Source organism: Mustela nivalis (assembly GCF_964662115.1).
Source record: "Mustela nivalis genome assembly, chromosome: 10".
Taxonomy (NCBI): domain Eukaryota; kingdom Metazoa; phylum Chordata; class Mammalia; order Carnivora; family Mustelidae; genus Mustela; species Mustela nivalis.
The window spans coordinates 6371112-6392849 of record NC_139029.1 but is presented as its reverse complement, the minus strand read 5'-3'; the positions used below and the strand labels follow the sequence as shown (position 1 = coordinate 6392849).

At 46.7% G+C, this 21738-nt stretch overlaps 1 protein-coding gene and 1 long non-coding RNA gene across 3 annotated transcripts in view; one reads left to right on the top strand and one right to left on the bottom strand.

Annotated features, from left to right (window-relative positions):
• The window catches only part of UBE4B (ubiquitination factor E4B), a 122395-nt gene that overhangs the window by 75620 nt on the left and 25037 nt on the right, over positions 1–21738 (bottom strand). For both annotated transcript variants that reach the window (XM_082685376.1, XM_082685375.1), the window contains exon 2: positions 7892–8078. In XM_082685376.1, coding sequence (XP_082541502.1) covers positions 7892–8078 — 187 coding nt within the window. The remainder of the gene's footprint in view (positions 1–7891; positions 8079–21738) is intronic.
• LOC309841853 lies at positions 7788–20300 on the top strand. The gene is made up of 2 exons (XR_014299360.1): positions 7788–7872; positions 20142–20300. It is a non-coding gene; the product is annotated as an uncharacterized lncRNA (long non-coding RNA).

Below are 21738 nucleotides of genomic sequence, written 5' to 3'. Positions count from 1 at the left end.
GCTAGATCTTTTATTTAAAGCATTTAACACAGAAGCACATAAATTACTATGTCACAATCTTTAAAAATATTGTGATCACTATATTTCTATATAACTAGTTTCCTCTGTAATCTTGTGTTTTATTATCTGCATTTAAAAATATACTTTGAGGTGCCGACCCAAGGTTCACCGGTTTGCCAGAAGAGCTCATGAAAAGACCAGGGAGGGAGACAAACCGTGTAAGAGACTTTTAATCTCAGGGAACAAACTGAGGTTTGCTGGAGGGGAGGGAGGCGGGAGGGCTGGTGATGGAGGCTGCAGAGACTATGTGCTATGCTGAATGCTGTGAATTGTGTAAGACTGATGATTCACAGACCTGCACCCCTGAAACAAACAATTATACATTAATTTAAAAAAAGAAAGAAAAAAGACAACAGTCTTAAGAACTCCAGCTCGAGGGCGCCTGAGTGGCTCAGATAGTTAAGCATCTGCCTTCGGCTCAGGTCATGATCCCAGGATCTTGGGATCAAGCCCTGCATCAGGCTCCCTGCTCAGTGGGAAGCCTGCTTCTCCCTCTCTGTCTGCCACTCCCCCTGCTTGTGTGCTCCTGCTCTGTCAAATAAATAAATAAAAATCTTTAAAAAAAAAAAAAAAAAAGGGAACTCCAGCTCCAGAGGGTAAAAAAGGCATCCAAAGAACTCCCTCCACTAGATCTAAGAACTCTGTTAAGATAAAACCAGCTGATAAAGGATTCACTGAAGAACTCTTGTGCAAGATTGGCCACATCTTTGAAGAGGTCAGGACATCCAGGAAGGCTATATGCACGATGTCAGAAGGGTGGACATCAAAGGGAACAGAAGGAAGAGAAGTATAATTTCAAAAGAAGACTGTAAAATAAAAATCGTTCAAGGGGATTAAGAATTTCCGAAGGCTGGGCAATCATGAACCAATCTAAGGTTGGGGGCCGGGCGGGGCATGGGAAGGAACTAAAAACCCGTTTGTCCTCCCGGGAATTGATTGAGCAGAGATTCTTAAAAGAAAATGAAAGAACACCTTCTCCGGTACTGGATGGTAAGCTCTTCCAAGAAAGAAACTGAGCCTCACTCGCTCGTCTTTGCATTTCCATGACCTAGCACTGGGCCCAGCCTGCCACAGGCCCTAAATAAACACAGGCTGAACTGATACGTAAAAGCAACGTAATCAATGACGACTGCTAAAAAAGAGGCAATCAGCTGGAGGAAATTACTCATACTTACAACGTGTTCAGGCAGGCAAAAGCAATGTCATATTAACAGTGCACCAAAAAAAAAAAAAATTAAGAAATATCTGAGGATAATAAATGCAAAATTCAGAACAGTGATGGCCTGCTGGTATGGAAAAGAGGTGTAGAGAGCCAGAGATCCTATAGGGGTTCACAGGTGGTACTATGTCTTGTGGATGTTATCGATCATGTATGTCCAGAATGTTCTATAAAAACTTCTTGGTAAAATTTTAGTAAAAAAATAGGCTTAGGGATTTTTAAAGTTTTGCTCAGGGTGCCGGGAGAAGCAAAGAGACAGCTAGAGCTGGTTATGGTGAAAGAGTAATGTTATAGTAAATGTTCTCTAGAACTCAAGGGGTGCCACGCTGGCTCCGTCAAAGGAGCATTCCCCCTTGATTTCGGGGTTGTAAGTTCGAGCCTCACATTGGGTACAGAGATTAGTTAAAAGTAAATCAATCAATCAACCAATAGAACTGGAGTTTTATTTTGCATCTGACATTCCCGACACAAAATATTTTTTCACCCATTCAGTCGTTTAACTAGTGGAATTAACTAGTACCTACTACCTACCAGCATGGTTCTGGGGCGTGGTCCTAGGGATGGTTCTGGGGATAAGGGAATGAACAGCACTGATGAGGTCCCTGTTCTGACCTTTTGTTTTAAAGGGAGGAAGGGATGGTGATTGGGGGGGGGGGGAAGTCCATAAATGATATTTCCACTGGGAAGCAGGGTCTTTGCAGACGTCATGGAGTTAAGATGGGGTCATGCTGGCTTAGAGTGGTGCCTAGTCCAATAACTGGTGTCCTAGCAAGAAGAGGGAAACTTGAGCACAGACACACACAGAGGGAAGGCCATTAAAAGACAGGACATTGGAGTGGTGTGGCCACAAGCCAAAAAACAAGAAGGACAGCCTGCAACCAACAGAACGAGGCAAGGAGTTTTCACTGAAGCCTTCGGAAGAAGCACAGCCCTGCCTACACCTTGACTTTGGACTTCGACCCCCCAGAATTGTGAGAGAATACAATTCTTGTTCCAAGCCTCCAGGTCTGCAATACTTTGCTATGGTGGCCCTAGGAAAGGGGCTGTTGCAAGAAGATGGGACAGCCCAACGGGAGAAGCAACTAGAAGAACACGCTGCTGCTCCCTAACCCTTAGCTCCAGTTACTTGTAGCGGCAAGCAGCTTAACTAAGGAGGGGGCCGCCACGTCACTCCTGGGCCAGAACTCCTCAACATGGTGCCAGTCTACCCAGGATTTGCGTCTGCAGAAAGCACTTCTTGATTCTGGAACAGAAGTCTCTCCTTCATATTCAGTGGACAATCAATGTACCCACTGGCCCTCTGTCCGCCAGCAAGGACCACAGAAAACAAGCACTAGCCTTCATCTTCATGGCAACTCCTTGCATTTTTTTTTTTAAGATTTTATTTGTTTATTTGAGAGAGAGAGACAGCAAGAGAGGAAACACAGGCAGAGGGAGTGGGAGAGGAAGAAGCAGGCTTCCTGCAGAGCAGGGAGCCCGATATGGGGCTCGATCCCAGGACCCCAGGATCATGACCTGAGCTGAAGACAGATGCTCAATGACCAAGCCACCCAGGTGGCCCTTAAAAGAGTTTATTTATTTATTTGACAAAGAGAGAGAGATCATAAGTAGCCAGAGAGGCAGGCGAGGGAGGGGGACCAGGCTCCCCACTGAGCAGAGAGCCCGATGTGGGGCTCAATCCCAGACCCTGAGATCATGACCTGAGCCGAAGGCAGAGGCTTAACCCACTGAGCCATCCAGGCACCCCACTTTGCATTTTTTTAATGGAAAGCTATTAAGTCTTCTTGAGATTTTCTTTTAAGTTATGTATGCTTATGTTGTTTTGGCATTTTCTCCTGTGAGTCACTTACTAATTCACTAGATGCACAGATTTAACATGCCTGGCACTGTTAAAGGCACGGGGATAGAGCAGTCGGTAAAATGGATCCAAGTCCCTGCTCTGTGGCTCACACATCTTAAGGGTAAGTGGAGAAGAAGGGATCTACAAGTCATGTAGGTCCTGTATCTGCTGGGGACAGAGCTCAAAGTAGTAGCATCCACGTCAGACAGAGGTGGCACCTTCACAGACCGTGGCCAAAGAAGGTGCCCCTTGCATAAACATCTGAAGAGTTGAACGAAAAAGCCATGTGGATTTTTAGGGTCCGGGCCTTCCAGGCAGAAATAGCAAAAAGGCAGGTTCCAACAGGTCTCATGGCTGGAATGTTCCAGAAAGAGCAAGGAAGCCAGTATGGCTGGAGCCAAGGCAACAAGGAGGAGGCTCGCAATGGGAAAGGAGGTCAGAGACAAAACATGGCCATGTCACACAGAGCCCGGTCAGTGTGAGGACCGTGACTTTCATCCTTGATGAGGCAGGCAGCCAACTGAGGGAGCCCACAAAAGACAGATGTGGCCTACCTTATGAGGTGCTTGTTTTTGGTTTCATTTAAACTGTTTCTTTAATAAATTCGTAAAAATTTGTTTATCCAACCCGCCAGGCACACAGCTAAGCATAACTACCTCACTGTGATTATGAATAATGGTGATTATGTGAGAAACACGAGGACTTCACAGCACAGACGTGCACTGCCCGGAACTACCCATCTGGAGCTAAGTCTTCCGGCAACATCATGAACTCGCTGTGACAAACAACCCTGTTGGAACACAACGTTGTACTTGCACTTCAGGGGGACCCAGTCTGGTGCTGCCCTAAGAGACTGAAGTGAAGCGAGGGTAGACACGGAGACAGCAGTCAGGAGACCATTTCAATAATCCAGGTGAGCTGTGTTGGTGCCTTGGGCCCCGCATTTGGCCCTCTATCTGTTTTTGCAAATAAAGTTTTATTGAAACACAGCCATGGTCATTATATATTGTCTACGGCTGCTTTTGTGCTACAGGGGCTGAAACGAATAGTTGTTGACAGAGACTATACGGCCTGCAAAATCAGAAATATTTACTACCCGGCCCTTTACAGAACATTTACTGATCCCTGATCTAGAAGATGAGATCAAAAGAAGAGGTACTGTTGTAGGCTTAAGCAACTAGAAAGAAATGAGGTGCCATTTATTGAGATGGGATTCGAGGGGATCAGATGAGAGAAAATACCAGACGCTCAATTTCGGACGTGGTAACTGTGAGGTGCTTCTCAGACGATGTAGGAGTCTGAGGCTCAGGGAACAGTTCTGGACTGGAGAAATCAACCTTGGAACCAGCAGCATAGAGACAGTAATTAAAGCTGGGAAACGAGATAAAATCAGTAAGGGAATTAACACGGATGGAGGGGGCAACAGCGTGAAATACTGAGCCCTAGTCCCTGACACTTACACGTCCGAGAAATGAAACAGAACCTTAATGAGCAGCAAGAAGAAACAGAGACAGGATGAAAGGCATGAGAATGCAGAGCTCTGGAAGCCAAGAGAAGAAAGTGTTTCAAGAAGAGGGCCAAAGCCCCATCCACTGAGGCTGAGACGCTGACTCAGAGCAGCCCGCAGGAGGCCTCACTCGGCTGGACTGGAATCAGCAGTGGGTGCCAGGCCAGACAAGGACAGACGAAGGAGACAGAGGCTAGACAAGTCGCTCGGGAAGTTCTGTTGTGATGCAGAGCCAGTGGGGTGGAAGCTGGCAGGGGAAATGAGATCGGAAGAGTTCCTTTTTATGTATTCCCATGATGGGAGAAGGAACAGCATGTATAATGACTGCTAAAAAAAAAAAAAATAAAAGTTTTCCACTTGAGGTAGAAAACCTGACGAAGCAGGGAAGATGGGAAGTGCTGGGGCATGGCTCTGAGTAGGACAGAGGAGGTGGGATCTGGGGACAGAATTCAGGAAGAATTCTGGGGGGACAGTTCAAACTGAACAAGAACTGGCCACACATACGGGCAGGCAGGAGGATGCGACGATGGGGACCGTACGGAGATTCCCGTTTGCCTGTGTCTGCTTCTCCACGAAACAGGAAGGCAGGCCCTGAGCCCAGAGCTGCACGGAGAACGAGGTGCTGCCCACCAAGGAAGGAGGTGTGAAACAGACCCGGGAGGGGGAGAGTCACCTGGAAATACGCTCTCACTCCCTGCGAGAGAGCGGGACCACAAATCTGAAAGGAGACAAACAGCACGGTTCTGGAATTTTCTCTAGTCTTGTTCCACGGCACGAGACAGCAAGAAGCCGGGAAATGGGGTCTGAAACCAGGAGCACAGGCAGGGGCGCCTGGCTGGCTCAGTCAGTAGAGCATGGAACTCTTGATCTCAGGGTTGTGAGTTCGAGCCCCACATTGGGTACAGAGTTTGATTAAAAATAGTTTCTTTACAGGCACTTGGGTTCCTCAGTCAGTTAAGCATCTGATTCTTGATTTCAGCTCAGGTCATGGTCTCAAGGTCGTGAGGTGGAGCCCTGCACTGGGCTCCGCACTCAACGAGGAATCTACTTGGGATTCTCTCTCTCTCTCCCGCCACCCCTCCCTCTGCCTATGTATGCACCTGCAGTCTCTCTCTCAAATAAATAAATAAATCTTATAAATAAATGGATGAATTAATGAATAAAATCTATAGAGCAAACCAACCAACTAGGAGCATGGTTTAACCAAGGAAATAAGACAAAACGAGAGGGAGGCAAGAGAGAGGAGGGACACTGAGCGACCGTGGAATTTAAACGGGGCAAGGAGGGAAGTGGGGACCCCAGGGGAGGAAGAAGTGAAGAAAGTGGCATAGAGGGGGGAGCCAAAAAGCTGAAGGTGGTGCTCGGGAAGTCACGGAGATGGAAGGTCTAGAGCACGATCATGGCCGTAAGTGGCTGGTGTCAGATGGAAAACAGTGTCACTAAGGGAAAGCAGTGCAAAAAAGTGGGAGGACAGAGTCCTGGAAGGTCATCCACACGGCTACTGAAGTCACCAGGAATCACGACACAGGCAAAGCTGAGGAAAGCGTGGACCACACAGGTAGGGCGAGTGGGGGCCGGGGACAGGTGCAGCAAGGACAGGAGTGGGGGATACAGTCTGATGACACAAGCTGCAAATCAGTGTGTGGAGGAAGACTGGTCTAGAAGAAGAAATGAGAAAGCAACAGAGGAGGGGTATCAATTCAGGAGAGCCCCAAGGGAAAAGACTGTCCACAGAGAAGGAACCTGCCAGGGACTGACCGTGAGCATTTCAGAGCTGGAGGTGGGGGAAGACAGGTGTATACAGCAAGCCATACAGAAAGGAGAGACCGAGAAGTAAGGGATGAGGACCTGGGAGTCTTGGTGGCTGACAAGCAGGACAGGGCACAGGCCGTGATGATTCCTGGTCGTCCCAAAGGGGTGCAGTGAGCAAGACACACACGAGCTCGGCTCTCCGGTCTGCCCGCCACTGGTGCGGTGCGATCTAGGCCCCTCCCCATCCCACTAGGCCTCCCCCAACAATCTCCAGCATTCCAGGTGGGACCTGGCCACGGTGAGACTGTCGGAGACGACACTGTCGGAAGCACTGTTTCCAAGGAAAAGGTAAAAACCCGACCGGAAGCCCGAGCCCATCCCCTACCAGGAGACCATCACAGCTTCTCAGAGGTGGACAGGAAGACCCTTCAGGCAAAGGCATTTTTTAATTACTAACTGATGATGTGGCCTAAGCATCTCTCACTTTTACAATCAACAGAAGGATGTATAAGCGTTTATATTTACATGGCAGAACGGTCCACAGTGAAGCCTAGCAAGAGCTATGGCAACAGAAACTCGGCAAATGCTTTTAACTGACGAGTTACCCGGTTCAGAAAGACGGATTATGTGGAAGCCAACGAAGGGAGTGCATTACGTGACTGTAAGAACGAACAATCATATTAAATTATTCAATGACATGGTGATGAATGCAGATCTGAATGCACCTGCTTTTTCAAAATTAGAATCCCAATTATAATACTCATTATAATGGTAATAATTCTTAGGCTCAGTAGAAAAGTTCATTTGATAAAAGACAGATATTTTCAAATATACAGTATGTATCAATATTACTGTTTTCCAACAAAGGCAGTCGTGGATATCAACTGTGAGCCCATTAATTATAAAGAAAGAAGTTTTCACATTAATTAACTGTCAGTGAGATAGCTCTAAAACATCCCATCATGTAAACTTTTATACCCTGAAAGTTCAGAGAAAGAGTTATAAGACAATGTAAAATGGAGCCAAAGTAATGAAATGTAAAATGAAGTAAAATGAAGACAAAGTAAATAAGGAAATTAATATTTCAAGGTTTGTTATTTGGGCCATTATTCTAATCTTGCATTTTCAGATGATTTTATCATAAAAGAAAAGTACCACCCAAACTCATAAAATCAGCTGAGCCAAATTAAGCCTTAATGGCTTTGCCATCAGAGACTAAGACCTGAGCTGCCTGTATGAAACAAATGACAAAGTTATGGAAAGGAAAACAATTTGTTTAAACAGATGACCATCAAAATGAACAGAGATGAACAAAACACGATATGATGATCTTAATCTTTTAAACTACTCCTTGCAGAATTTTTGTTTTGTTTTGTTTTGTTGCTTGCAGGATATGAAAAAGCTGCTGTCCTCAATTCAATTCACCCTGCTGTGAAAATGTCATCATCGCGAGCTTCCTAGAAAGCTAGGACGGCGATCAGAAACATGGCCCAGGTATGAGAGGAAGGCTTACCTGATGCACCTATTGGGGAGGTAGCTGGGGTCATGCTGTGGACACTGAGACCAAGGCTCTGGGAGGGGCCTGGGGCTGATGCTGCTACGGGAGGCCCCAGAGGGTTCTCCCTCTGGGGCGAGGTGAGCGGGGTGGTCGGCTGGGAGGTCTGTCCACCGGCAAGTCGTGCGAGGCGCCTCCGTCGGATCTACAAGAGGGAAAAAGACATTCTGTAACTCAACCGCAGAAATGTGGTTCTGCCCAAGAACAACGTTAAGGTCGTCAAGTAAGCATCGAAAACCACACTGGCGCTTAACGGCCAAACAGGTCTAGAGAAAAAAGGGCTCATTCAGAACAGGTAATAACTTGGCATACCGGCACCTTCACGAACTACCACCTCGCTTTTTAAAAACTGCACCTCATTGCCTTATGATCTCCATTTATCACGCTTTCTTAAGTGATAGCGTGAATCTGCCACAAGCACGCTACACTTTTAAACACACCGGAGCTTGTTATTTTAATAAAACTACGTAACTCAGTTATTTCAAAATAGGTCAGTTGTTTTGGGGGGAGGTTTTTTGGGTTTGTTTTGGTTTTGGTTTTGGTTTTTTAAGAGAGGGAGAGAGAGAGAGAGAAGGGGGAGGGGGACAGGGCAAAGGGAGAAGGAGACAGAATTCTAAAAAAGCGCCACACCAATGCAGAGGCCAATGCAGGGCTCGATTTCATGGCCCTTGAGATCATGACCTGAGCAGAAGTCAAGCGTCAGATGCTCAGCCGACTGAGCCACCCAGGCTCCCCTAAACAGGTGAGATTTTTAAACAAATACCCAATTTATTTATTATTATTATTTTTGAGAGAGAGACACAGTGACAGAGGGAACAGAAGCAGGGGAACCGGGAGAGAAAGAAGCAGGCTTCCCGCGGAGCAGGGAGCCCAATGCGGGGCTCGATCTCAGGACTCTGGAATCAGGCCCTGATCCGAAGGCAGACGCTTCAATGACTGAACCACCCAGGCGCCTCATAAATACCCAATTTAATTTACTAAAGCAAAAGTAACAAACATTACACTAAGACACAAATTTTGTCCTCACTTTCAGGAGCAAAACAATTCAATTTTTCTTACTTAATTGCAATAAAAATATAATCCGCTACTTCTTCCCTATAATAATACCCCAGAGTTATCCAGCGATTAAAATATCTGCCACAAAATCCCAGTGGATTCTGAAAATGCTTCCCTCACATTTTGATAATCATTAATTTACAACCAGACAATAAACTCACTGACCACCTGCTGTGCCATGCAGTGAGGATATCTAACCACTGTGATAAGCTTCTAGCTCTACTCAGCCATCCAAGAAGCAAACCAACTAGGCTGCTACACTCATTTCATCACTAATAAGGAAAATGAAAAAGTCAACCCACGACAGTGCTGACCGGGACAAACCGCATCTGAACTAAGCATCTGTCATCCTGACACTGTAGACAACCTGTTCCTTCTGTTGTTCAGACATCCAAGGACATCCTGATTCTTTTTTTTTTTTTTTAAAGATTTTATTTATTTATTTATTTGACAGACAGAGATCACAAGTAGGCAGAGAGGCAGGCAGAGAGAGAGAGGGGGAAACAGGTTCCCTGCTGAGCAGAGAGCCCGATGCGGGGCTCGATCCCAGGACCCTGAGATCATGACCTGAGCTGAAGGCAGAGGCTTAACCTGCTGAGCCACTCAGGCGCCCCATAACAGGATATTTTCTGATTCTTGACCCCAAAGTTGAGGAGCCCATTCCTATGCCCCAGCTACAAATACACCTATCAACGAACTTCCACAAAATCCTGAAGTTGTCTGGTTGTTCACCCTGAAGAAAAGATTGGGTCTTACTGCTTAAAAATAAACCCTGAGGGGCACCTGGATGGCTCCGTTGGTTAGGCATGCGACTCGATCTCAGAGTTGGGAGTTCAAGCCCCATGCTGGGGGCAGAGATTACAAATCAAAAAAATAAATGAATAATCAGGGCATCTGGGTGGCTCAGTGGGTTAAGCCTCTGCCCTCGGCTCAGGTCATGGTCTCAGGGTCCTGGGATTGAGCCCCGCATCCCCTCTGCTCAGCGGGGAGCCTGCTTCCCCCACTTTCTCTGCCTGCCTCTCTGCCTACTTGTGACCTCTCTCTCTGTCAATTAAATAAATAAAATCTTTAAGAAAAATTAATAAAAAATTAAAAATTAACTGAAAAAATAAAATTAAAATAAACACTGATGCAGCACTTTGTTTTCTGGCAATGTTCTCAACACTTTATAAATCCAAACTCATTTAATCCTTATAATGAGCTTTTGTGTGCACTTATGCCCATTTTACATATGGGCAAACTGAGGCACAGAGGTTACATCCTTGCTTAATTAGTAAGCGGCAGAGCTAGAACGTGAGCCCACACCATCTGGCTGCACAGTCTATGCCCTCACCACTACTCCAACAGTCTGGGGATCTCTGGGGATCTCCAAGACCCTTACAAGAGGGCATGCTGAAGCCGAAGCTATTTTTGCAATATCACTAAGACATCTGCCTCTTTTGCTCTCCTTCTCAATGGTCCAGTGGAGTTTTCCAGAGACCTTGTGACATGTCATGTTGCAACAACTTAAATACGGAATTTAATATGAGAATTCAGCTGAATTCTAGTAAATAGGACATTTAAAAGACTTGCAGAAGTGAGGATAACATCAACTTTTCTCACTAAATATGTTCGTTTGGGGGTGCCTGGGTGGCTCAGTTGGCTAAGTGACTGGCTTCAGCTCAGGTCATGATCTTGGAGTCGCCAGACCGAGTCCCGCATTAGGCTCCCAGCTCCACGGGGAGTCTGCTTCTCCCTCTGACCTTCTCCCCTCTCATTCTCTCTCTCTCTCTCAAATAAATAAATAAAATCATTTAAAAATAATATGCTTGTTTTGGAAAATGTGGTCTTTTCATTAGAGATACATTATTTACATTAACATACAATGTTTTTATTATTATTTTTTAGGTTTCTCGCTTTTCATTTCTATTATGGCAAATTCAATGGATAGAACCCGCCTGAACAAAAGTTCCTTGAGATCTTCACGGTTTGCTAAGAGTGTAAAGGAGTCCTGAGACCAAATCTCTGAGAATCAGGAGGCCCTCTAGTCTTCATCCTTATCTCCCTACTGTCAAGCCCCACACCTGCTCCGTTCACAGATGAAAGAAATTCCTGAAGTGTTTCTCTCATGAACACTTACCTGGGGTAGAGGGTGGGGACATGGCCCAGAAATTTCCGATGCAATTACTCAAGCCACAGACCCAGGATTTGTGTTCACTGCTTCCTCGCTTCCCTTCATCTCCTCAAACACCCAGTTTGTCACCAAGCTCTGCTCCTTCGACCTGGGTCCACGCTCTCCCCTCAGCTCCTCGGCCACCACCCTACCTAGGCCACCCCCTTTCTCACCAGGCCCTCTGCCGAAGGGCCCAAGGAATCCGTGTCCGCTCTGGCCTGGTAAAGCAAAGGCTCCATATTCCTTTCTTTAAAGACTTTCAAAGTTTCAGGTTTCGGAAATGAACGCAAACCAAACCACGAAGAAGATAACAACACCTCATACCCGTGAAGACGGCTGCCATGGAAAAAAACAGAAAATAACAAGTGTTCGTGAGGACGTGAAGAAACTGGAGCCCTCGTGCACGGGTGGCGGGAATGTCAAGTGGTGCAGCCCCTTTTTAAACAGTTGGGTGGGTCTTCAAAAAATTAAAACCAGAATGACCATAGGAGCCGGCAATTCCACTCCTAGGAAGTACCCAAGGAAACTGAAAGCAGGGACTCCAACAGGGAGCTAGTCCCCCACGATCACAGCAGCGCTGTCAGTAAGAGCACCCCCGTGTCCCTCCGCAGGTCAACAAAACGTGGCACACAGGCACAACGGAACAGTGCTCAGCCTTAAAACGGATGTTCTGACACGTGCGGCAACACGGATGCACCTGGAGGGCATGAGGCTACGTGGGATCAGCTAGTGCCGAAAGGGCAAACACGGTGTGATTCCACTGACACGGTACCCAGAGTAGTCAAATTCAGAGACAGAAAGTAAAATAGCAGTTGCCAAGGGCTGGGGCGATTTTCAAAATCTAAGTATAGAATAAAATCCTAAGTGATAAGAAAGCATGTCATCCAACTTTTCCCTACAATCTCTTCTCCACGCAGCCATCACAGTAATTCTTTAAAAACACACACCACCCTCCCCTGCTCAAACCATTCAACGGCTTCCCGCTGCACTTGGAATAAAAACCAAGTCGTCCCCGTGTCCTGTGGAGCCCCTGGGGGTCTCTCCAGGCTCACGGTAAACCACACAAGGCGCCAGCCACACCGGCCCCATCGTTAGCCTCCAGCCACTTGCAATTCCTTAAGCCTAGACACAATCTTCTAATTCTTGGCCTGGCTGGTTCTTTCTCTTCCTGCCATTCTCAGCTTAAGTATCACCTCCTCCTAGAGGACTTCCCTGATCACTTACCTAGCACGATCCTTCCCTCCACACGCACTGACGCTGTAGCCTTCTGATCACATGCTCCAAGCACTCTGCAAGGTCTATAATTACATTATCTATTTCTTTTGGGTTTTCTAAGATTTATTTATTTGAGAGGGAGGGCGTGCATGCCCATGCCCCTGCGGTGGGGGGCAGAGGCAGAGGGACAAGCAGACTCCATGCTGAGTGTGAAGCCGCATGTGGGGCTTGATCCCACGACCCCAAGATCATGACCTGAACTGAAACCGAGCTGGATGCTTAACAACCGAGCCATCGAGGGGCCCCTTCATTACCTTATCTATTTCTTACTGTCTTGCTTACTATCTGTTTCCCTATTAGAATGGAAGCGTCATGAGAAAAGCACGTCTGTGTTGTTTTCATGGGTGTATCTCCAGCACTGAGCGTAGTGCCAGGCACGTAACAGGTCTGTACGTACTGAACAATGGGGAAAAGGAATACATCGAATCAAGACAGACGAAGGATTCAAGCCACACAGAAGAATGTTGAACTGAACAGTCAAAGCTCAGACAGAGTTTCCGACGTCTGACATTGACTCCTCTTCAGACAGCCACTCATTCAACAAATAAAACACTCATCAAGTACAGGAGAGTAAACTAAGAGTTTCTGCTCTCGCGGCACTCCGATTTTAGCAGTGGCCAAAAGGACAAGAGCCAAACGGACGAAAAGAATGCCAGCGGGTTATGAACACCACCAGAGAGAAATAAAGTAGGGAGGGAGGGAGAGCAGGGCACGTAAGGAGAGGGGAGGGTGCTGCGATTTTTACGTACGGTGGACGGAAAGGCGTCTCTACTAATGGGGGCATCAGCAAACACGAAGGAATAGAGGAAGGCAACCAGGTGGGTACCTGGGAAGTATGGGGGGGGTGGCTCATGTTCAAGGTCAGCAAGCCTTGTGTGGCTGGAACAAGATGAGTAAGAAATAAAGAGCAGATGATGAGATCATGGGCATGAAGGGGCCTCGTAGGCCGTGGTGAAAACACTGGGAAGCCGCCAGGGGGTTTTGACCAGAAAAGTGACATAATTCAACATACATTTCTGAATTATTATTTTGGCTGCTATGGAGAATAAAAGAGTGACATAATTACATTTTCAAGTATTATTGTGGCTGCTAAGGGAGAAAGGGAATAGGCAGTGAGGGCACTTAGGAGGACACCGACACCCTGAACTTGGGTGGGTGGCCGTGAGGACCGTGGTGGGTGATCAGCTGCGATACGCTTTGAAGGCAGAGCACAAGCTCACGGGATTTGCGGAGGGACCGGGTGGAAGCGGGACAGAACCAAAGGAGGTAATAAGGCTGACACCGATGTCTTGGGCCTGAGCAACTCACCAAATCGGTTTACGGAGACAAAGACGATGGTAGGAAACATGGAGGGAGGGAGGAGATAAAGTTATTTTAGACACATGATTATTAACCACGCAGATGACGTTATCTTCATGTGAATTCTATGACTTTTAATTGAGTATAAGATAGTAATTAGGGGGCGGCTGGGTGGCTCCCGGACGGTGAGGCGTCTGCCTTCAGCTCAGGTCATGATCACAGGGTCCTGGGATCAAGTCCCCGGTTCTCCTGCTCCCTCTGCCTCTCCCCTGCTTGTGCACTCTCTCTCTCAAATAAATACAATCTTTTAAAAATAAAGAAATAAATAGTGATTAAATAAACAGCAATTAAAATGAAAACAGGATCCGATGTGCAGGACAGAGGGCAGGTCAGGACGCCCCTTGCAGAGCTGCTGGCTTCCAGACAGCACGGAGAGCCGTGAGCAGGGATGAGGTCACCGAGGCAGCGCATGCAGACAGTGATTCAGGAGTCCGAGGACGGAGCCCGCCAACACACCAACAACTGACGTGGGGCAAGGGAGGGGAGGTGACACCAAAGAGGAGTCTGAGAATGGTGTCGGGAGGCCTCCAGGTTCACCAGGAGGACTGACCCTGCCTTCCTAGAAACCAGTCAGAGACTTGCCACGGCGAGTAACGTCATGCCGTGGACAGGCGAGCCACACGAAGATGGACAGGTACCGTCGGAACTGGCAAAGAGGTGGGAGCTGAAGGCCTTGTCAAGGCCTGTTTGGAGGAATGCAGGCGTGGAAAGCTTCTCCCTCTGTGCTCTCCCTCTCTCACAAATAAAAGCAGCTCCAACCAAGCCTGGGAGACTGCAAGCACCGATTTTGGAGACTTTCTACCGTAAGAGAAAAAAAAAACAACAGAAGAGCAAAAGTGGGTAGGGGTGGGGAGTTGAGTGCACCCTGCCGAGGAGAGCAGGAAAGATGCAAGCGTCTGAACACAGGTAGATGCAGACCCCAGGGGTGTCACATGCACGATGTGACAGGAAAGGTGGCTGCGGCGGAGGGACAGGAACCGGCAATCTGGCAGGACGCGTGCATGCTGGTGCCCCCCAGACTGGCCGTGCTCGCTGTCGTCTTGGGTAACATACTTAACTCCTTCCCAGAGGGGAAGCAGGGATAATAAACTCCCCACAGAGCTTGCCCAGGCAGCTGTTACAGGGTGGCGTGTGTTTGTAGAAGCGCCCTGACGACCCCAGGTGAGGACAAAGTCAGGGCGGTGTGTCCCACTCTGGAACCCAGGGGGCGAGCCGGTGAGGGAGCTCAGGTCCACATGGCAGTCCGGGTGCTGCTCGCGACAGTATGGAGCAGAAGCAGCCAGATGTAAACCAGTACAGACCGCGTGATTCCATCTGTATCAGGTTCACGGACAGAGAGAAGAGGTGTGGGCAGGTGCCCAGGCTGCCGCCGTCGGTCTTGTTCTGTAACTGATGCCAGTTTCGCAGGTGCGCGCGGTGGGAAATGCCCTGGCCGCAAGCCTGCCGTGTGGGCAGTGGCTGCCAGGTATGTACCTGGTTCCTCACAACCTCAATGTCGAATGGAGTCTTCTCTATGTTTTGAACGTGACGTAATTTCATTTTTTTAAAGACATTATTTATTGGGGCACCTGGGCAACTCAGTCGGTGAGAAATCTACCTTTAGCTCAGGGAATGATCTTGGGGTCCTGAGATCGAAGCCCATGTTGGGCTCCCTGCTCAGCAGGGAGTCTGCTTCTTCCTCTGTGCTCTCCCTCTCTCACAAATAAATAAATAACATCTTCAAAAATAAACAAATAAATAATGTTTAGAAAGATTTTATTTATTTACTAGAGAAGAGACAGAGCAAGCAAGAGAGAGAGGGAGGCGGGGCAGAGGGAGAAGCAGGCTCCCCTCTGAGCAGGGAGCCCGATGTGGGGCTCGATCCCAGGACCCGGAGACCATGACCTGAGCCGAAGGTAGACGCTTAACTGACTGAGCCACCCTAGTGCCCCTCAAACATGATACAATTGTTTTTAAAGATTTTATTTATTTATTTGTCAGAGAGAAAGAGTACAAGCAAGGGGAAGGGCACGCAGAGGGAGAAGCGGGCTCCCCGCTGAGCAGGAAGCCTCATGTGAGGCTCGATCCCAGGACCCCAGGATCATGCCCTGAGCCAAAGGCAGATGCTTAAATGGATGAGCCACCCAGGTGTCCCAAATGTGGTTCAGTTTTTTAAATAATTAATTGTACTTGTCCTTCAAGGCCTACAAGTGCTACTTTTTTTGTGTGGATTCTATATTTTTTTTCATTTAGCATAAAAGAATAAATAAATAATAATTAAAATATCTTACCTGATACTCAAAGTAGTACTTTAATTTTTTTAACTTTTTTTTTTTAAGATTTTATTTGAGAAAGAGTGAGCATGAGAAGAAGGATCAGAGGGAGAAGCAGACTCCCCACCAAGCAGAGAGCCCAATGCAGGACTCGATCAAGGACTCCAGCATCATGACCTGAGCTGAAGGCAGTCACCCAACCAACTGAGCCACCTAGGCACCCAGTACTTTTAATTTTTAAAATGTGTTTATCTAGGGGCTCCTGGGTGGATCGGTTGGTTCAAGTGTCTGACTCTTGGTTTGGACTCGGGTCCCGATCCCGGGGTCATGGGACCGAATCCCACACGAGGCGCCCCGCTCAGTGCACAGTCTGCTTGGACTTCTTTTCCCTTCCCTCCCCCTCTGCTCCTCCTCCTGCTCTCTCTCTCCAAAATAAATAAAATCTTTAAAATGTGTTTATCTATACACACCCATACAACGGAAGGCCTGATGAAGGGAGACTAAAAGTTTTACAGAAACCAGCATTTGGACAGATCTGCCTGAAGCTGAGTTTCAGTACCTTAAAGGCAGCTGACTTAGGAGCCCATGCTTGATTTCAAATTCAAGTTCAACTTTTACCACTTACTATTTAGGTAGAATCAAGATAAGTCACTTAACCCTCTCTGGGCTTCAGTGTCCACATCTGTACAATGGGGGTAAAAACTGTAGCCTCCACAGAGTAGTGGGAAAACCAGCATCCAAGCCCTGCGCCCTACTTTACTTATCTCTACGGCTTGTATCTGACCTCCTACACATGTGATGTTCTTTATGCACTGCTCATTCCCTGTTCCCCGACTCTAGGCTTCTCGAAGCAAGGACTTCTCGGTTTCCTCTCTGATACCTTACCGGTGCCTAGAAGAGTACCGGGTACACAGAAGACGCTCTCTGAGCAGCTGTGAATCAATGAAAGAATAAATGAAAAGTGCTAGAAAATGTCTTTTGCACATAAAATTTACTGTTCAGGAATTAATATTATCATTACTTTGAAAAAGCACACATGGTGTTTTTGGAAAAAAAAAAAATATATATATATATATATATAAAGCCACTTTTCAATCTGGTGTCAAGTTCAGCCTGAGATGTTATACTTAAATGGTTCTTCTGGGTGAACAGAGAATAAATGTCCTGGCTCATGGCAATAAACGGGCTTGAAGGAAGGGAGTTTTCCAAGAAAGATTTCCACCGCGCTGGCATTCCCCAATCCCTATCCCCAGCACTCTGCAAAACACAGGTCAGAAAGAGAGAGAGAGAGAAAAAGGAGAGTGAAGAATCAGGACTTTGTGAAATACAGTGTGGACTATTAACAGAGACAGAGGAGGTCAGTGAGGAACATAGGCAGGTCCGTGCATGACACGAACTGGTCGGAGATGACTGATAAAACCTGTCCTCACCCACCCCCATCTTAAAGACCTACTGGGAAGAGGAGAAGGAGCCACAGAAGGGCCAGCGCTCTGGGCTGCCTGCACCATACTCCACGGAGGACCGTGCCCTTCAGGAGACGGACCACTTTCTAAGACAGGACTGGCCATGAACTGGTTTAGCAGCGGGAAGACCCAGGGAATATCTAGACAGGCGACTGCTGGAAGATGGCTGTGAGCATCTGAAGGTATGAGGGATCATCTCATTAATTTGACTATTAAGAGATGTGACCTCACTTTTATCACAAACAGAACATCACAACATGTGAGACACAAACTAAAAATAGCTTGGCACATCAAAATATTATTGAACTTTTTTCTCTTTGCTTAGTCTACTTTTTAACAAACTAAGCATGTAAGATCGGTATAACCTCTCTTAAACAATAATTCAGTTTTCCCAGATGTCACAAAGAGAAAACAGCAAAAGCATATAAAAGGAGCTTCCAATTCTGCAACTTACGTCCTAGGCCACAATTCAAACCCAAACATACAGATCATGAAATCTCATTTCTAGAGTTTTTCTGGTCTTGACCATGTGAGTTCTCCTTTCACAAGTGGCATTAAAATAGGGCTTTCCCCAGAACTGTTCGATTCTGATGCATTTCCTACTCTCACGTTCCTGATCAACTAAAAATAGATTCAAAACAGCTACTGTTCAAACCAGCAAGGGCCTCTGCAGTGACGTGGGGCAGAGGCTCTGACAGGATAGGCCCGACTCTTCCTCTCATTTTTAGCGGGGTCTTCTTTTGGGGGGGGGCGGTAAATCCAAAATCATTGCTTTAAATTTAGTAAACAGTCATTCCACAGAAGCATCTTTTAATACTCTTAAAAAATTAAATTCCAACATAAACACGTTTGAATATTTACTCCTTAGAATGGTGTCCTGGAGATACCACTTATTTTGATTATTGCTGATTTTGTATCTCAAAGTAAATGCATTCACATCTCGGGACGCCTGGGTGGCTCAGTTGGTTAAGCAGCTGCCTTCGGCTCAGGTCATGATCCCAGCGTCCTGGGATCGAGTCCCACATCGGGCTCCTTGCTCGACAGGGAGCCTGCTTCTCCCTCTGTCTCTGCCTGCCATTCTGTCTGCCTGTGCTTGCTCTCCCCGTCTCTCTCTCTGATAAATTAAAAAAAAAAAAAAAAAAAAAAAAATCTTCACATCTCAACATCAGGGGCGCCTGGGTGGCTCAGTCATTAAGAATCTGCCTTCGGCTCAGGTCATAATCCCAGGTTTCTGGGATCGAGCCCAGCATCAGGATCAAACTCCTCAGCAGGGAGCCTGCTTCTCCCTCTCCCACTTCCCCTGCTTATGTTCCCTCTCTCACTGTCTCTCTGTCAAATAAATAAATAAAAATTAAAAATCTTAAAAAAAAAAAAGTGAACATCACACCTCTGTGACCCAAAATTCACCAGCTGCCTTTTAAAAATTCACTATTTTAAATTAATCTTCACTCAAAAGCTCCAAGACTCTTGCCATCTAAATCCCTCCCTCCATTTGAAAAAATGTATCAAGTTCAATCTGCTGTCACCCTATATACATTAGGCCAAAACTACAGAAAAATCCTTTCTTTTTAAATAGGCTCCATACCCCATGTGGATCTTGAATTCAGGACCCTGAGATTAAGGGTCCCATGTTCTACAAGACTGAACCAGCCAGGCACCCCTGCAAAAATTCCTTTTGCTTCAATCTTAACACTATGGCAAGAAGTGACTTAAATTCTCCTTCAAAGATTTCAAATGAACACAAGTAACTCGCTTCTTACTTCTCAATACAATCCCATCAGCTCTCCTGCGGACAGGAAGCTAACTGAGCACTCAGATAATAAAGTTTTCAAGGTTAGTCACTGACAACGACTTCCAGAAGGGTGCTGGAAACTCAAAGACAAAACAATAATTTTTAATAATATGACTAACACTTACTCGGCCCTTAAACCATGCGCCAGATGCTATTCTAAGGGCTTCACAGTTTATAAACCTAGTTAATAACCCAAAGAGATCAGTCCATTTATTTATCTTTCCATTTTACAGATGAGGAAACTAAGCTCAAAGAGATAAGGTGACTTGCTCAAGGTGACATAGCTAGAAAATGAAAAAGGAGCTAAGAGCCGGGACAGTCGGGGGAGTGGGGGGTGGCCTGGGTGGCTCAGTGGGTTAAGCCTCTGCCTTTGGCTCAGATCATGATCTCAGGGTCCTGGAATTGAGCCCCGCATCGAGCTCTCTGCTCAGCAGGGAACCTGCTTCTCCGTCTACTTATGATCTCTGTCAAATAAACAAATAAAATCTTTAAAAAAAAAAAAGAAGAGCCAGGACAGTCTACCTCTGGAGTGCCCCATATGAACCACACCCCACTGAGCTTTACAGCAGAAAATCCCTTCTGAAGTTGCAGGGACCTGCACATAGAGACGGCCTCATTCCGCTCAAGACCCAGAACTTGTTCATTATCAGTTATGAGTTAATGAGCGTATACATTAACGTTACTATTTCAGATACTGTATCCAACTCTATGAACACTGGACTATTTGCAAGCTCCCTCTTTGATGAGCGCCCACACTGAAATAAAGAACATTTCTATTTTCTGGTCCAAAGTCTACAGATTACCAGCAAATAAAACAAAGAAAAATGACACTTTGTGAACATAATCTTGCTCCCCCCAGATGCAGTCCCTTATTGGCTGATTAGGCGCTCTGAAGTCACTGTAGCAGGGGCTCAAGAGCGGACCACGCCCGAGGAGTAAGCCCCACCCTCAAGGATTTCCAGATCCACGCGGGAAAAGACATGGACAAAACCCATCAACTGGGATACAGCACGGTAAGGTCTGCACGAGACCCAACGGGAGTGGAAAAGTCACAAAGGAGGGCAACTCGGACCCCAGCTCAGGCTGGGTATCTGTTATCACTTCATGGGGATGTGACAGATACGTACACACACACCTGCACACACACAGTGTATACGTGCACACGTGCATACACACGTACATACGCATGCACACGCACATGCATCCACACACATGTGCACACAAGGGGAGCTCAATAATGCTGTATCTTTAAAAGAAAACAATGTGTTTTCTTTTTTTTAAGATTTTATTTATTTATTTATTTGAGAGAGAGCGAGTGAGCACAAACAGGGAGTGACAGGCTGAGGGAGAGGGAGAAGCAGACTCCACCCTGAGCAGGGAACCCGATGCAGGGAATGGATCCCAGGACCCCAAGATCATGACCCAAGTCAAAGGCAGATGCTCAACCAACAGAACCGCCCGGGCAACCCCCAACGTGTTTTCTATTTACTTCACGATCTCCTGCTCTTAAAAGGAGGATTTTCTTTTTTAAAGATTTTATTTTTAAGCAATCTCCACAGCCAAAGTGAGGCTCAAACTCACATCCCAAGATCAAAAATCGCAGGCTCCACCCACTGAGCCAGCCAGGCGACCCAAGGGGAACTATTTTTATACGTTGTTTTACCACAGTACTTTTTAAAATTAAGTTGGAAACACAGGTTGCAAAAGGACACACACAATAATTCCATTTGGGCATATTTACATTACAATGGATATTATTATTAAGTGCAAATTACACATAAATGAAAATGGCAAGGATACATAATAAGTTTCTATTTTTTCCCCTCTTCTCCTTTCCCACAATTTCTGAAGAAGAAAACGAAATCATCATTATTTCCTGCCATGCCTATAAAACTGGAAAACATTCCGGTGGAAGTGCAGCTCTGCTCCAGATCCCCTCGCTCCGACAGCCAGGATGACAGCGGAGCCTCCACGGGCCACAGGCTGGACTGGCCGGAAGGGACCTGGTCACTTCTGCTCACATTTCATTGGCCAGAACAAGTCACACAGGCACAACTTAAGGCAGCTGGGTGGAGACAGAGAGCCCTCCCCCAGGAAGGGGCAGTGAATATCCCAACAAGAACACCGTCTGGTATAGTAGAGTCTTTTTAATTCACCGCATATGTGACGTTACGGGTCACTTACCGCACACGCCCCCCCAAGTAACTGCCCAGCATCCCCTCTTCAGCTCTTGGCTCAAATGCTACTTCCCAGTGAGGCCTTCCCTTACCACCTCCTATCTCCGCTTTATGGTTCTCTGCTTTACGGTTCTCCACGCTTCCCAACAGTCCATCCAAAACCAACAGGTATGTGTACGTACAGACATACACATGAACACACGTAGACAGGTCCGGGTGTGTGCACACATGTATACAGGCACATTCGTACTGACAGCACTGAAGTGAACACGGCCAAAA